Below are 17,264 nucleotides of genomic sequence, written 5' to 3'. Positions count from 1 at the left end.
ACCTTGACAGAGCTTGAAGAATTTTGAAAAGAATAATGGGCAAATACTGCACATTCCAGGTGTGCAAAGCTCTAAGCGAGTTACTCAAGAAGGTGTTTCTAATATGTTTTGACTTAGCAGGGTGAATACTTATCTAATCAAAGTATATTAGTGTTTTATTTTTCATTAATCCCCCCAGAATAAAAAAAAATCTTCCACTTCGACATTAGAGTATTTTGTGCAGATTCTTTACAAAAAATGATAATTTAATCCCACTTTGTAACATACTAAAATGTAAAGAAATCAAAGAGGGTGAATACTTATGATAGGCACTGAATCTCTTCTAATTCATCCCTAGTTCCCTCTTTTCATCCCCAAATGGGGTTGTGCTTACACAAATGTCAGAAGTCAACCAATTTTATAGTATTACATAAGGTTTGGGGCAATATTTATGCTAGAAATGATGATACAGTACATGGTTCATACAGTATAGGCTAAATCATTGCTTCTCTTCTGGATAAAGAGCAAAGAAAGATGTTCTACAGGTCCAGTCCAAACAAACTATTCTTTGCCATCTTGTATTTCTGAAAAGGAGACGAAAGATGCACTCTATTTTTCACTGCAGTCACATTTATCACACCACTTTATTTAACTATTGTCTGTAAAATAATACTAAAACGCTGCTGAAGTTAAACAATAAAATAAATCACACAGCAAAGACCAATAGGCTGCGTTTACACAGGCAACCCAATTCGGATCTGTTTTCCAGTTATTGGTATTTTGATCAATCACATCAGATCTTTTCACATCAGCTCTTTTTCAGAGCTGATCTGATTGGTCAGAAGACCAATTAATGTGGGAAAAAAACATACAGAATTGGGCTGCCCATGTAAACACAGCCATAGAATGTGAGACTTTTATTTCTTTCTCCAATCGTCACATTTTCCATTACTACTGTAGCACCTTATTCAATAAGGTGTCCGTTCTTTACCACTCATTTTACCATCTTTATCTACCACCATCATCAATGTGAAAATGATAGTGTTCAAGTCCAAATAAATAACAAAAAGCTTTTGGGAAATTGGTTTGTAAGTTCAGATAGGCTATGTTTTTGTCAGATCTTTGTCTGGATAGCAGATACACACTGCTGGCATCTATCTGCCACAACCACCTCCCTTTCTCTCTATGTTTTCGATTACCACCGGTGTTGCCTTGTAACAGATCTGTTTGAAATAGCTGCCTCGTTGCCATGGTGAAGCAAATGCCTGGGTGTAAAATTTAGGCAGCTGGAAATAGGGCTGCTCTGTCAATATATAAATCAAATCAAATCAAATGTATTTATATAGCCCTTCTTACATCAGCTAATATCTCAAAGTGCTGTACAGAAACCCAGCCTAAAACCCCAAACAGCAAGCAATGCAGGTGTAGAAGCACGGTGGCTAGGAAAAACTCCCTAGAAAGGCCAAAACCTAGGAAGAAATTTAGAGAGTAACTAGGCTTTCAGGGGTGGCCAGACCTCTTCTGGCTGTGCCGGGTGGAGATTATAACAAAACATGGCCAAGATGTTCAAATGTTCATAAATGACCAGCATGGTCAAATAATAATAATCACAGTAGTTGTCGAGGGTGCAACAGGTCAGCACCTCAGGAGTAAATATCAGTTGGCTTTTCATAGCCGATCATTGAGAGTATCTCTACCGCTCCTGCTGTCTCTAGAGAGTTGAAAACAGCAGGTCTGGGACAGGTAGCACGTCCGGTGAACAGGTCAGGGTTCCATAGCCGCAGGCAGAACAGTTGAAACTGGAGCAGCAGCAGGGCCAGTTTGACTGGGGACAGCAAGGAGTCATCATGCCAGGTAGTCCTGAGGCATGGTCCTAGGGCTCAGGTCCTCCAAGAGAGAGAAAGAAAGAAAGAAAGAGAGAATTAGAGAGAGCATACTTAAATTCACACAGGACACCGGATAAGACAGGAGAAATACTCCAGATATAACAGACTGAACCTAGCCCCCGACACATAAACTACTGCAGCATAAATACTGGAGGCTGAGACAGGAGGGGTCAGGAGACACTGTGGCCCCATCCGATGATACCCCCGGACAGGGCTAAATAGGCAGGATATAACCCCACCCACTTTGCCAAAGCACAGCCCCCACACCACTAAAGGGATATCTTTAACCACCAACTTACCATCCTGAGACAAGGCCGAGTATAGCCCACAAAGATCTCCGCCAGGCACAACCCAAGGGGGGGGCGCCAACCCAGACAGGAAGACCACGTCAGTGACTCAACCCACTCAAGTGTGAATAACCGTAGACATTTGAAAACTGGAATGCATTAAGTCAGGCAACCTCACACATTAGTGTGTACACGTTTGAAGCAATGTAGTAGCATGATTTCAAAGCAGCAGCTACTCTTCCTGGGGTCCACACAAAAAATAATACAGAACATTAATAGACAAGAACAGCTCAAGGACCGAACTACATGAATGTAAAATAAGAATACACGCGTACATACAGTATGTACATGTCAGTACATATACAGTACAGTACACTGCATATACCAAACATTAGGAACACATTTTAAATATTGAGTTGCATTCCCCCCTTTTGCCCTCAGAACAGCCTCAATTCGTCGGGGCATGGACTCTACAAGGTGTCAAACGCGTTCCACTGGGATGCTGGCCCATGTTGACTCCAATGCTTCCCACGTTGTGTCAAGTTGGCTAGATGTCCTTTGGGTGGTGAACCATTCTTGATACACACGGGAAATTGTTGAGAGTGAAAAACCCAGCAGCGTTGCAGTTCTTTACTCAAACTGGTGCACCTGGCACCTACTACCATACCCCATTCAAAGGCACTTAAATCGTTTGTCTTGCTCATTCACCCTCTGAATGGCACACATACACAATCCATGTCTCAATTGTCTCAAGACTTAAACATTATTCTTTAACCTGTCTCCTCCCCTTCATTTACACTGATTGAAGTGGATTTAACAACATCAATAAGGGATCAGAGCATTCACATGGATTCACCTGGTCAGTCAGTAATGGAAAGAGCAGGTGTTCTTAATGTTTTGTATACTCAGTGTACATACTGTAGGTCTACAAGTTATTTAGGTCAGAAACGGGAGAGGCATTGTGATGTGAGGTGCTATTTAATGTGTTTTCAATGCACATTTTACTGTTTGCTTGAGTGATTTGAGATGGCAGGGAGTTCCATGCAATCATGGCTCTATATAATACTGTACGTTGCCTTGAATTTGTTTTGGACTTGGGGACTATGAAGAGACCCCTGGGAGAATATAGAAAATGTATCAGTGACCCCACGGTGAGGGTTCGCTGCTTTCCTAATCAAAAGCCCTGGATTAACACAAAGGTTGGCGCTAAACTAAAGGACATGGTTACCGCGCACAGAGCTATCATAGACAACTCTGAGGCTACGGCCGAGGACAGGAAGAAGTACAAGATGTCCCACTATGACCTCCGCAGGTCCGGTGTGGGCCCTCGCACAGGTTACGGTGATGTTATTGTCGAAGCGTGCATAAAATGCATTGAGTTCGTCTGGAAGAGAGGCATCGTTGGGTAGATCATGGCTGGGTCTTGCTTTGTAATCCGTAATGGACTGTAGCCCCTGCCACATGCAGCAGGCGTCGGAGCCTGTGTAGTATAATTCCACCTTATTCCTATAATGTCCTTCTGCTCGTTTGAAGACTCTACAGAGGTCATTGCGGGAAATCTTGTACTTATTCCTGTCCTCGGCCGTAGCCTCAGAGTTGTCTACGATAGCTCTGTGTGCGGTAACCATGTCCTTTAGTTCAGCGCCAACCTTTGTGTTAATTCTCCCAGGGGTCTCTTCATAGTCCCCAAGTCCAAAACAAATTCAAGGCAACGCACAGTATTATATAGAGCCATGATTGCATGGTGAACCCCCTTCTCCGAGGCTGACGTGAGAAAGGTCTTTATTAATCAGGTCAACACCCGCAAAGCCACTGGGCCCAACGTTATTCCAAGGCACGTTCTCAGAGTGCGGAGCAGTTGGCAGGCATATTCACTGTAATTTTCAATCTCTCCTTGTCCCAGTCTGTAATCCCCCCATGTTTTAAGATGACCACCATCATTCCTGTCCCCAAGAACTCTAAGGCTTCATGCCACAATCACTATCGCCCTGTAACAGTCACTTCTGTAATCATGAAGTGCTTTGAGAGGCTGGTTATGGCACACATTAACTCCACCATCCCAGACACCCTAGACCCACTCCAATTTGCATACCGGCACAACAGATCCATAGATGACGCAATCTCAATTGCTCTCCACACTGCCCTCACCCACCTAGATAAGAGGAATACCTATGTGAGAATGCTGTTCATTGACTACAGCTCAGCTTTCAACAACACTGTCCCCTCTAAATCCGTTACTAAGCTTAGGTATCTGGGTCTGAATACCTCCCTCTGCAGCTGGATGCTAGACTTCCTGACGGGCCGGAGGGCCAGGAGGGTAGGCAACATCCCCTCTGCCACGCTGACGCTCAATGCGGGGGCCCCACAGGGGTGTGTGCGTAGTCCCTTCCTGTACTCCCTGTTCACCCAAGACTGCGTGGCCACTGAGTGCTCTGTACTCTCTGTACTTTGCCTCAATCCTGACTAGTCTCCCGGTCCCTGCCACTGAAAAACATCCCCACAGCATGATGCTGCCACCATCATGCTTCACCGAAAAAGATGGTGCCAGGTTTCCTCCAGACGTGACGCTTGGCATTCAGGCCAAAGAGTTCAATCTTGGTTTCATCAGAACAGAAAATATTTTTCCCATGGTTTGAGAGTCTTTAGGTGCCTTTTTGAAAGCTCCAAGCAGGCTGTCATGTGTCTTTTACTAAAGAGTGGTTTCCATCTGGCCATTGTACCATAAAGGCCTGATTGGTGAAGTGCTGCAGAGGTGGTTGTCCTTCTGGAAGGTTCTCCCATCTCCACAGAGGAACTCTGGAGCACTGTCAGAGGGACCATCAGGTTCTTTGTCACCTCCCTGACCAAGGGCCTTTTCCCCCGATTGCTCAGTTTGGCCGGGCGGCCAGCTCAAGGAAGAGTCTTGGTGGCTTCAAACTTCTCTCATTTAAGAATCATGGAAGCCACTGTGTTCTTGGGGACCTTAAATGATGCAGAAATGTTTTGGTACCTTTCCCCAGATCTGTGCCTCGACACAGTCCTGTCTCAGAGCTCTACGGAAAATTCCTTCGACCTCATGGCTTGGTTTTTGCTCTGACATTCACTGTCAACTGTGGGACCTTATATAGACAGCTTTCCAAATCATGTCAAATCAATTGAATTTACCACAGTTGGACTCCAATCAAGTTGTAAAAACATCCCAAGGATGATCAATGGAAACAGGATGCTCCTGAGCTCAATTTCGAGTCTCATAACAAAGGGTCTGAATAATTATGTAAATGTTCATTCTTTTTTTAACCTTTATTTAAAGGCAAGTCAGTTAAGAACAAATTCTTATTTACAATGACGACCTAGGAACAGTGGGTTAACTGCCTTGTTCAGACATTTCAGAACGACAGTTTTTACCTTGTCAGCTCAGGGATTCGATCTAGCATCCTTTCGGTTACTGGCCCAATGCTCTAACCACTAGGCTACCTGCCGCCCCTGTAAATCATTTATTTCTGTTTTAAATATTTAATACATTTGCAAAAAATTCTCAAAACCTGTATTCACTTTGTCCTCATGGGGTATTGTGTTTAGACTGATGAGGAAAAACATGTACTTAATCAATTTTAGAATAAGGCTGTAACGTAACAAAATGTGGAAAAAGTGACGGGGTCTGAATACTTTCCGAATGCACTGTAATATCCGCATACATTTATACTGACACACGCACACCCACTCACATACAAGATGCTGCTACTCTGTTTATCTTATATCCTGTTGGCTAGTCACCTTACCCCTATACATACAGTATCTACCTCCATCACTCCAGTATCCCTGCACATTTTAAATATGGTATTGGAACAGACCCTGTATATAGTATGCTTATTTACTTACTTATTGTGTTCTTCATATTTCTTCTTATTTCTTAACACATTTTTCTAGTATTACATTGTTATTGATTATTGCATTGTTGGGTTTTGAGTTTGCAAGAAAGGCATTTCTGTCACGACTATCAGTGTAGCAGGAAGGGTCAGAGTCAAGGGCAGGAGACGGAGGTCCAAAAACACAGATGTTTATTAACACCGTTTGGAAAAAATAGGCAGCCGTACTACTGGGTGCGCCTAAACACCCGACAGGAGCACAGCTCCAAAACAATAAAGAGAACGGGGCGCAGCCCGGCAATAATAAATTCACAGCTGAACAAACAGGCAGCGTAAATACGAACAGCCCTTCGACATGACACAAAACAATCCCGCACAAATACCTGAACAAAAAGGACAAACTAAATACCCCCCACACTAATTACAAACAAGGAACAGGTGCAGACCTAGACAGACAAAACCAAACAACATAGAAACTTAGATCAGTGGCAGCTAGTAGGCCGGCGACGACGACCGCCGAGCGCCGCCCCGCCTATGGAGGGGCACCACCTTCCGTGGATACTGTGACAATTTCACTGTACTTGTGCATGTGACATTAAAACTTGAAACTTTAATGTCTTGTGGGGTATATATTAATCAATCAATCACATTTATTTATACAGCCCTTTTTATATCAGCAGATGTGTCACAACTTCCGCCGAAGTCGGTCCCTCTCCTTGTTCGGGCAGCGTTCGGCGGTCGATGTCACCGGCCTTCTAGCCATCGCCGATCCACTTTTCATTTTCCATTTGTTTTGTCTTTGTTTTACACACCTGGTTTCAATTCCCCAATTACATGTTCATTATTTAACCCTCTGTTTTCCCCATGGTTTTTGTGCGTGATTGTTTTATGTATGTTCGGTCCGTTATTGTGGGCTCGGTATTACGACATGTTATTGGAATATTTGAGTAAAGTTACTTGTGTTACTCATCTCTGCTGTCCTGCGCCTGACTCCTCTGCACCAGTTATACCCAGTCCACTACAAGATGTCACAAAGTGATACAGAAACACAGCCTAAAACCATAAAGAGAAAGCAATGCAGATGTACTGTAGAAGCACAGTGGCTATGTAAAACTCCCTAGAAAGGCTGGAACCTAGGAAGAAACCTAGAGAGGACCAGGCTCTCTGAGGTTGGCCAGTCCTCTTCTGGCTGTGCCCGGTAAAGATTGCAAGAGTCCATGGCCATTAAGGCCAGATCATTCTTCAAGATGTTCAAACGTTCATAGATGACCTGCAGGGTCAAATAATTATCACAGTGGTTATAGAGGGTCGAAACAGCAGGTCCGGGACAAGGTAGCACGTCCGGTGAACAGGTCAGGGTTCCATAGCCGCAGGCAGAACAGCAGAAACTGGAACAGCAGCACGACCAGGTGGGATGGGGACAGCCAGGAGTCGTCAGGCCTGGTCGTAGGGCTCAGGTCCTCCGGAAGGGGAGAGAGAGATGGGAAAATTAGAGGGAGCATACTTAAGATCAGATTACACCAGGACAGACTGACCCTAGCCCCCCGGCACATAGACTATTGAAGCATAGATACTGGAGACTAAGACAGGGGTCTGTCAGAGCTGTATGTTAGTTTATTAAATAGACCATTTTTAATTTAACACATTCATATTTCTAACGAAATCTAGAAGTGATGCAGTCAATCTCTCCAACTGATTGATTGACTCTGTTCTTTCCCCCTGCAGGGTGAATTTGGCGCTAGCCTACACAGAGCTAACTGAGGAGTTGGGACGTCTACAGGCACTGAGCTCCAAACAAAAGGAGATCTTGAGGATGGTCTCTCAGGAGCAGCATAGCCCAGGTTAGTAACATCTCTAGAAAATGATATATGGCCCACATTTAACAGGTTAGCAGCATCCCTATAGAAGTTTACATCTTAATAACATATTTTAAAAAAATTTAAACATCAACAATCACTATACAACCTTACCATGACATCACAAAAGACGCTAAAATAACATTGTTGCAACCAGTTTTGTCCGCTGGAAACATTCAATCGACACCTTTTTCTTCCTGTGTCATATCAACATACTTTTCTCTCACCTATCTCTTTACCGCAAAGCCCAATCCGAAAAGGTGTTGCTCCTTATCCCTAATGCATGCTCTGAGTGTACAAAACAATAAGAACACTTTCCTAATATTGAGTTACACAGCCCCCCCCCGCCTCAGAACAGCCTGAATTCATTGAGGCATGGACTCTACGAGGTGTCGAAAGCATTCCACAGGGATGCTGGCCCATGTTGACTACAATGCTTCCCCCAGTTGTGTCAAGTTGGCTGGATGTCCTCTGGGTGGTAGACCATTCTTGATAAACACGGGAAACTGTTGAGTGTGAAAAACCCAACAGTGTTGCAGTTCTTGACACGCTCAAACCAGTGCACTTGGCACCTAGTACCATACCCCATTTCAAAGGCACTTAAATATTTTGTATTGCCCATTCACCCTCTGAATGGCACACATACACAATGTCTCAATTGTCTCAAGGCTTAGAAATCCTTTTTTTAACCTGTCTCCTCCCGTTCATCTACACTGATTGAAGTGGATTTAACAACTGACATCAATAAGGGGTCATAGCATTCACCTGGATTCACCTGGTCAGTCTATGTCATGGTAAGAGCAGGTGCTCTTAATGTTTTGTACAGTATATTGTTACGCATTTTCTATTGAAATACAGGGTGGGAAATGGGTAAGCTTTACGCGCACATCTTGAAATCAGCATTGTCATGCTCACCTTACAATACAATATTTGCTTTATTGGTCCATTTGCACAGATATTCTTAATTTTGTGCTATCACAGTACTCAACCTGACACACAACACACACATCACAGGCTGGGAGCAGCACATTGGCTGCTGCAGAGCAACACCCCTGGAGAAATGAGGGGTAAAGAAAAAGAGAGGTAGATACTATATGGGACATACACTACCATTCAAAAGTGTGGGGTCACTTAGAAATGTCCTTGTTTTTGAAAGAAAAGCACATTTTAAAATAACATCAAATTGATCAGTGTAGACATTGTTAATGTTGTAAATGACTATTGTAGCTGGAAACGGCTGATTTTTAATGGAATATCTACATAGGCGTACAGAGGCCCATTATCAGCAACCATCACTCCTGTGTTCCAATGGCACGTTGTGTTAGCTAGTCCAAGTTTATCATTTTAAAAGGCTAATTGATCATTAGAAAACCCTTTTGCAATTATTTTAGCACAGCTGAAAACTGTTGTTCTGATTAAAGAAGCAGTTTACACTGTATTTCTGATCAATTTTATGTTATTTTAATGGACAAAAAAATGTGCTTTTCTTTCAAAAAGTGACCCCAAACTTTTGAACAGTAGTGTACAGTATACTATGGTTTACAGCTCACTCCCTGCAGATTTACCCCCAGTCAGCTCAGGGATTTGAACCAGCAACCCTCAGGTTACTAGCCTGCCTCTCTAACTACATACTCAGCTCATACTCAGCCCTGTTTCAAGATAAAAATAGAAGAATGAACTAGACTATATTGGGATATAAGTAGGCCTGCAGCTGTTTTTTTACTCTCCTGGGGTTGCAGAGTTACAAATACAGTATATGTACTGAAATACAACAACAACAAAAAAATCCTCTTCCTTGAGTCTATGTTTTCTCTGTATTTCAAGTCTCTCTGGATAGTTTGAGAGCACAGCAACCTCCCCTCTTTTTTTTAAATACTTTTTTCACTCAACCACAGAACCATACGTTTCCCCTTTGAGATGCTTCTGATTCATCGATGCAAGTCTTGTTTTTAGCTAGATGGCTGATAGTTATCTTATGGTTACAGGAAGCACAACATAATGTACTGTAAAAATTGTCTACATCATCTTATATCTGTGTCTTAGGTAAGCGGAAAATAAATCTATTCAAGGGTGTTTCTTTTTTGCATATCTTGTTGAGTGTGCCTCTTGTTGCGAATTGTGTTATGTCTTTTGATCAGACAAACATTTGCACTGCAAATCCAGAGCAACACAGCATGTCTTACACACAGTAGAGAGAAGTACAGGAATGTTATTCAAGAAAATAGATATGAAAGATTACACACTTTTTCTTCATCATTATCAAAAATATATACACTATCTGATATTGCTAGAGATTTTACCAGACCAAAACTCCTCCTGACCCTAGTTACTTCTCATATGTAATTATGAATAACAACAGGCTCTAGTCCTATTTTGGCGAGAATCTATCATTTTGGTCTTCCAGAGACAGCCACAGGCAGTCTTGTCTCGTGTGCTGCTCTCTGACTCCCCGTGTCTCTCCTGTCTCCTCAGTCCAACGCCACTCCCACCCCCCATCTCCCATCCCTCACCAACGCCACTCCCCTGTGCCCCAGCGACACTCCCCCATCCCCCAACGCCACTCCCCCGTCCCTCCTCAGCACCACTCCCCCATTGCCCAGTGCCGCTCCCCGGTGCTCCAGCCGCAGCATCTCTCCCCGGACATGCACCGCCGCTCGCCCCTGCTGGACGTCAACGATGGGCCTGCCTCCTACTCCTGCCGGCCAGCCAGCCACCACCTGAGGGCCAGCTTCCAGGGCCGACGGAGCTACTCCGAGGTGGCCGACCCCTCGGCCTACCAGCGGCCACCGCGCTTCAGCCTGGACCCCGTGTCCACCCTGCCCAAGCCCCGGCCCTACATGGACTCCGGCTACTCAAAGCAGCATCAGCAGCATGAGCATGGAGGCTCCCAGCATGGAGGGTCACCCCACAGAGGAGGCCAGCTCCGAGCTTTCCAGTCTGGGCTAGAGAGGGCAGGGAGTGAGGTGGGCCTCCATGAAAGTTCCTGCCACTCTCGAGAGCTGCCCTTCCCCCTGTCCGAGGTCTCTCCCAGGTCTCACCTGCACTTTGAGCCCCTGCCACCCCCTACGCCTACCCCCCAGATTCCGCAGTCCTCTGAAGACGAGGAAGAGTGGACCTGTCCGCACCCCATCAGCCCCCCACGGACACTGGGCGTGCCCAACAGTGTGTCAGCTCATGGGGTCATGAAGGGGCCAGCGTCCTGCTCGGCCTTCCCCATCCCATCCAGACCCAACACTCTGACCTGCCACCCGCCAGGCTACCTGCACACAGAGCACGCCCAGTCCTGGCCCTCCATCAATGTGAGTCACACGCACACTCTACCCCAAATATACTGTATAATAATATCTTTATTATATCAAAACATTCTCTAAAATTGTAAAATGGGTCAGTTAGCTTGCTATTCCGATCAGTCAAAATCTCTCTCTTTGAAAATAAACTGCCCTTGACTTGCCAATGTCTTCCTGCGCTGTGCTATTTCATGGGAAATTCTCTGTGTAACATGACATATGTTCTGATGCACTTTTACATATAAGCTTATTTTCTTCATGAAATTACCTAAATGGTCAAACTATTATCATTGATTGTTGCCATAGACCCACACTGCTTGTTGACCTGAATGTTGTGTGTGTGTGTGTGTGTGTGTGTGTGTGTGTGTGTGTGTGTGTGTGTGTGTGCGTGCGTGCGTGCGTGCGTGCGTGCGTGCGTGCGTGCGTGTTTGTTGCAGCTGTGGATGGAGACAGAAGAGAGTGACATGAGGAGCTGCCCTCTGTGCCAGCTGATCTTTCCCATGGGTTACCCTGACGACGCCCTAATCAAGCACATCGACTCGCACCTGGAGAACAGCAAGATCTGATCGCCACGGCAACACTGCACCCTCTTTTTAGTTGCAACAATTCTTCACTTACATTGTGGAGTAATTTTAGGTTTGGTTTTGTTTTATAGCTGGGTGCCTTTTGTTTTACAAGACAAGAGGGCTTATTGTGTGTTTAGTAGTCCATGTATGGGACTAGGTTTAGGGAATGACAAGATGGCTTCGAGGTTCATGACAGACAATGTCCTGAGGGTTCCAGGCAACTTGCAGTCCATTTGTTTTTATATCTTACACCTTACCACTACTACTTGCTGTAATGTGGCCTGCTTTAGTTAACTCCCATGTACAGTATAAGGCTTGTGAAATACAGACCAACCACAATTAATTCCTGGAATTATCTGGGGGGCCAGATGGATAAATCCAGTTTGTTTGTTCTTCAGGGCTTGACAATGTGCGGTCAGAGGTCAGAGTTATGAAGAGAGGATGGCAGTGTTGTGAGTTTGACTGATTGTACAGTATGTCGGTAAGAAGTTGTCCTGCAGGGTGGGGCATGTAGTTGCTGTGACAACCTTGCTGTGGTGAAGTGCATAGGCAGATTATCTGTATGCTTGCGGCCTGAACAGAAATCCATATAAATCTGAGCACATTAAGTTAACCTACAGTATATAAACCTATAGTAAATAATAATTTCACCCCTATATTATTTATTTAACTCCCTAGAGTTGATGTCTGCGCCCCATGGACATCTAATTAGCATAATACAAAAATCCCCATAAAAATTTATCAATATAAGCTAGAGATATCTGTTTTTGCATGGGATGTGTCTCAATCCACCGCATCAGCCGATGCCACACTTTTGCATCTGCGGTGAAAGGTGACAGAGCTAGAGCAGTGGTCTTCTCACAAAATCGTCTGTAGCATCTGAACCATTTTGCTCTACGACCCCCACAAGAGTCTTGGGACTCGTCTGAAGTTGGTACAGCCAATCTGCCAACTTCTGTCTTTAGCGTCCGAACAGTTTGGGCTACACACTAATATGACCCCTCTGTGGAAAGGTGAGACTCTCATGAACATGTCAGTTGAAGTTCTCCCTGTACCAGTTGAAATAAAATGGAAGTACTGTATATCTGGAGACTGTTTAGTGCCAAAAATAAGGGCTTAAATACATGTAAAAAAAATAAAAAATTCAAATGTTTCCTGATCTTTCTTATATCTTTCAGATATAGGACAGACACTCTAGAACAAACTTCCTTTATCTGTTATTCCATGTAGTGAATATGTTATTCAATGCGTTGGTATGGGCTAATAGCAAGGCCAAACATTTTTCTGCACAAAATTATTTTGTAATATTTTTGGGGATACATCAAGGGGTTTTAAAGTTCAAAATCAAATAGCAAAATTATCCTTGGTATGACCTTCTTAAAACAATTACATATAGCTTAGTAGAACCCCGCCCCACCTCCCCGGCTTAGACAGGGCTTAGACTGTAATGGGTTAAAGGGCAATTCCACCACTTTTTAACCTAATTATCATTATCTCCAGGACAATACCAGTGTCTACATATGTGAAAAGGGTGCATTTCTATGCTTTGTAGAAATAAATATAAAGTTTAAAAGTTCTCCTAGATGACATCATCAAAAGTTACAACATTTAAAAAACGGTGATTCTCAAACACTATGAAATGCGCAGTGTATTGAGGAGCAAGAAAATGCCCTCTGGCTAATCAATGTTTTTTTAAATTTTTATGCTACCCTGTGATGTCACAGAGAAGCATTTTTTAGGACCTTTGTTCTTATCTTTTTAACCACAGATCATAGAAACGCGCTGTTTTCACATATGCAGACACTGGTTTGGTGCTGGAGATAATCAATATGAGGTTGAAAAGTGTCATGATTGCCCTTTAATGTATCATTTGATATATCTGTAAGTAATGAGGCAAAAAAATTCTGGCAAAAAAAAATCTTTGTGCCGAACATGTCTTATGTTGGTGACATTTCCCCCTCCTAAGCTTGCACAATACTGTATATAGCTAGTGGGACAGGAGTTTGTATATGGAAGAGGGAATGGAATATATTTGTATATGATAACAATGATTCAACTGGGAGTCTCTTTAGTCTTCCTGAAGAACCGACGACCTGCAAACACATCTGATAAAGTATTTATAACATTTCTCAATCTTACAGTCTGAAGCTGGCACACTTTGCATTTTATATCTAATATATATACATGTCAAATATAACCCAAAAAAATCTGAGTGAGTGTTGTATGGAATAACACATATGGAATCATGTAGTATCCCCAAAAAAGTTTTAAACAAATCAAAATGTATTTTATAGTTGAGATTCTTCAAAGTAGCCACCCTTTGGCTTGATGACAGCTTTGCACACTCTTGGCATGGCTACTTTGAAGAATCTCAAATATAAAATATATTTTGATTGGTTTAACACTTTTTTGGTTACAACATGATTCCATATGTGTTATTTCATAGTTGTGATGTCTTCACTATTATTCTACAATGTAGAAAATGGTGAAAATAAAGAAAAACTCTTGAATGAGTAGGTGTGTCCAAACATTTGACTGGTTCTGTATGTATGTGTATGTATGTTCTAAAGCCTAGTACAAAAGGATGGGAAAATTAAATTCCAATCAAATCAGCTCTGAAAAAGATCTGATGTTAAAAGATCTGATGTCATTGGTCAAAAGACCAATTAGTGGAAAAAATATCAGAATTGGGCTGCCTGTGTAAACGCAGGTTCTGAGAATTTACTGATGTATATTCCTATGATTCTATGTAAAAAAACGAAGAATTTTTAAATCTCAAAATGATTTCACTTTGGGAACTCCGTTCCCACACATTCCTGCCCACTTCCACCCCTGGTAGTACAGTACATCTATATTCTAATTTGAAACTAACAACGATATCACAATAAGTGATTGGGCAGTTAGATTAATAGTATTAATTACTTCCATGCCCACACAGACAACATTGGCTTTCATTGACCATGTACAGAATTCTGTGTTAGATTGTATACCTTTTGATTACTTTGACTGAAGGAACAATCACTACTCTTTTATAACCAAAGAAAGCTAGATTAGTTTCTACAAAGTATTGACTCGGGTGTGAATACTTATGTAAATGAGATTTCTGTATTTCATTCTTAATACATTTGAGACAGAAAATTCTGAACATGTTTTCACTTTGTCATTATAGGGTATTGTGTGTAGATGGGTGAGAGAAAAAAAACTATTGCATCCATTTTGAATTCAGGCTGCAACACAACAAAATGTATGAACACTTTCTGAAGGCTCTGTACAGTATGCTTATCTCTCTTGATGATGACTAAGTACCAACTAATCATATCATGCTCACAGGTATGAATGGAGAGATGATACATACAGTATATATGAATAGATAAATTATACTGTTTTAAGGAACACATTCATGACCAAAATATGTTGACCAGCAGCTGTAGTACATAGCAAACATGCCTATCAGCTCACAATGTTAAGCAGTGAAATGTATATACAGTATGTTGTCATTTCAATGGCCACATAAACAAAGACACTTTGTTGGAGTAGGAGTCTGACACTCAAGCCACTATTCACAAAGAGTTAACTCGGGAGATATGTAAAGATTTCCTCTTTCGCTTTTCTTTTTCCTCAAATCCTCCATCAAGAATCAAATCAGATTGAGCACTGGCGTTGTTTTTAGACTGTCAATCTTCAATCCCTCTGCCTGTGATTTCTAGCTTTGAGACTGATCTGATGATAACAGAAAACCCTCATCTGGAAAGACTCTGGGGACAAAGCTTTGTGAATATGGCTCCTCTCTTGGGGCCTCTCTGTGGCTCTGGGGACCCTACCACGACTGACTGATAAGAACTCATCAGATCTGTCTAACAAGCTAAAGGGCCGCTAACGAGGAAGAATAATCATTATGGAGGTATTTTGTGAGTACACTGTTGGCTTTCAAGGACTTTCAACAACGTGTAAAAAATTATAATAAAAAGAGATGCATAACGACTTTTTCTTTTCTTTCTGTATGTAAATATTCTGAAAAATAAACTAACTTGCACTGAAATTACTCTTGGAATTGGTTGGTTTCACAGCTGCCTGGTAAAGCTTAGCAATGACTGGCCTGGATAACTGTTTATCTCTGAATATTCACCACAGTGGAGATATAATATTAGAGATACAGAAGAAATATGTAGAGATACACAATCAATGCTATTTAGTAGTCAAGATAGCATTTATTGTGCATTCAATGTGTATCTCCACACATTTATTCTGTATCTCTAATATTATATCTCCAATGTGGTGAATATTCAGAGATTAACAGTTATCCAGGCCAGTCATTGCTAAGCTTTACCAGGCTGCTGTAATTTCTATTTCCCATATTTCTATCTATCCCTCCCAGAGCCACTGCAAACTGCAGAGCGGACTCTGAGCACAAGAGGGAAGCAGACAGTCGGAATCACATTGGGAATTACAATCCACTCTCTTTACTGTCTATTTCGTAAACTACAGATAGGCATGAACCCAATCGCGCTCTCTCTCTCGCACGCACACACTTGTTTTTCTATCCTCCCTAAACCCTAACCCCTTAACCTAATTCTAACCCTAACCCTAATTGGACCCTAAACCTAACCCTTAAGCTTAAAATAGCCTTTGTCCTCATGGGGACGTGGGAAATGTCCCCACTAGGGAGAATTTTCCTTGTTTTACTATCCTTGTGGAGATTTTGGGGGATTTTAGGTCCCCACGAGGATAGAAGAACAAGATCACATGCACACACACAAGGTGTGATGAAAGGTGTGGGCTGTGTTGCACTGTGCATGCAGCTATCACGAGCAGTGGGTCATCAGAAGCTGTAATCAGACACATTCATTCGAGCCCCAGTGCTGACTACACACTGTGAGAGAGAGAGCTGAGCTTACTGTGAAAACATGTCCTTCACCCCACCCAAACATACTGTTTCAGAAGTAATCAACTTTGAGGAGAACTCTGCTGTTGTATCACACTAAACAATTCGGATGATTCCACTATGGTTATAGTAAGGTTGTGTGATAACTAGTTTGCATTGATAGTGCAATGCATTTATAGTGGGTTTAGGGCCCAGTGTCTTTTTTCTGCTAATTTGCCTGCCAATTGACAACTCTTAATCTGATGTGATTGTTTGTTCTTGGTGAATCTACGTAAAAAGCTTTGCTGGACCACATAGGCCTACACTCCACCACAGCATATATCACTTTATATACAGACACCAAAAATATCTCAACTCTTGTTTTTTTTATTTCCTCCTCCGTATAAATGAATAACCTTGGCTCCATTTCTCACTTACTAAAGTCGTCCCCCACAGTCACTGTGCATAAAAATAGGACAAAAGCAAATCCACATCTTTGTTAAGAGATCTCAAACATGAGCTAAACACAGTGCCTTCAGAAAGTATTCACACCCATTGACTTTTTCCACATTTTGTTCTGTTACAGCCTGAATTTAAAATGGATTACATTTAGATTTTGTGTCATTGGCCTACACACAATACCCCACAATGTCGAAGTGGAATTATGTTTTTAGATTAAAAAAAACCCCGAATTAAT

The 17,264-nt window shown here is 42.4% G+C and overlaps 1 protein-coding gene across 1 annotated transcript in view; it reads left to right on the top strand.

Moving 5' to 3' along the window:
- LOC106589293 (TANK-binding kinase 1-binding protein 1) overlaps positions 1-15,720 on the top strand; it is a 112,535-nt gene extending 96,815 nt beyond the window's left edge. Inside the window, exons 8-10 of the mRNA XM_014179075.2 lie at positions 7,723-7,838; positions 10,326-11,152; positions 11,578-15,720. Of these exons, the coding sequence (XP_014034550.2) occupies positions 7,723-7,838; positions 10,326-11,152; positions 11,578-11,706 (1,072 nt within the window). The 3' untranslated portion in view covers positions 11,707-15,720. The remainder of the gene's footprint in view (positions 1-7,722; positions 7,839-10,325; positions 11,153-11,577) is intronic.
- The last annotated feature ends 1,544 nt before the right edge of the window (positions 15,721-17,264 follow it).

The sequence above is a fragment of the Salmo salar genome, chromosome ssa28 (assembly GCF_905237065.1).
Source record: "Salmo salar chromosome ssa28, Ssal_v3.1, whole genome shotgun sequence".
NCBI lineage: Eukaryota > Metazoa > Chordata > Actinopteri > Salmoniformes > Salmonidae > Salmo > Salmo salar.
The sequence above is the reverse complement of the archived record's forward strand: the minus strand, read 5'-3'. Positions and strand labels throughout refer to the sequence as shown.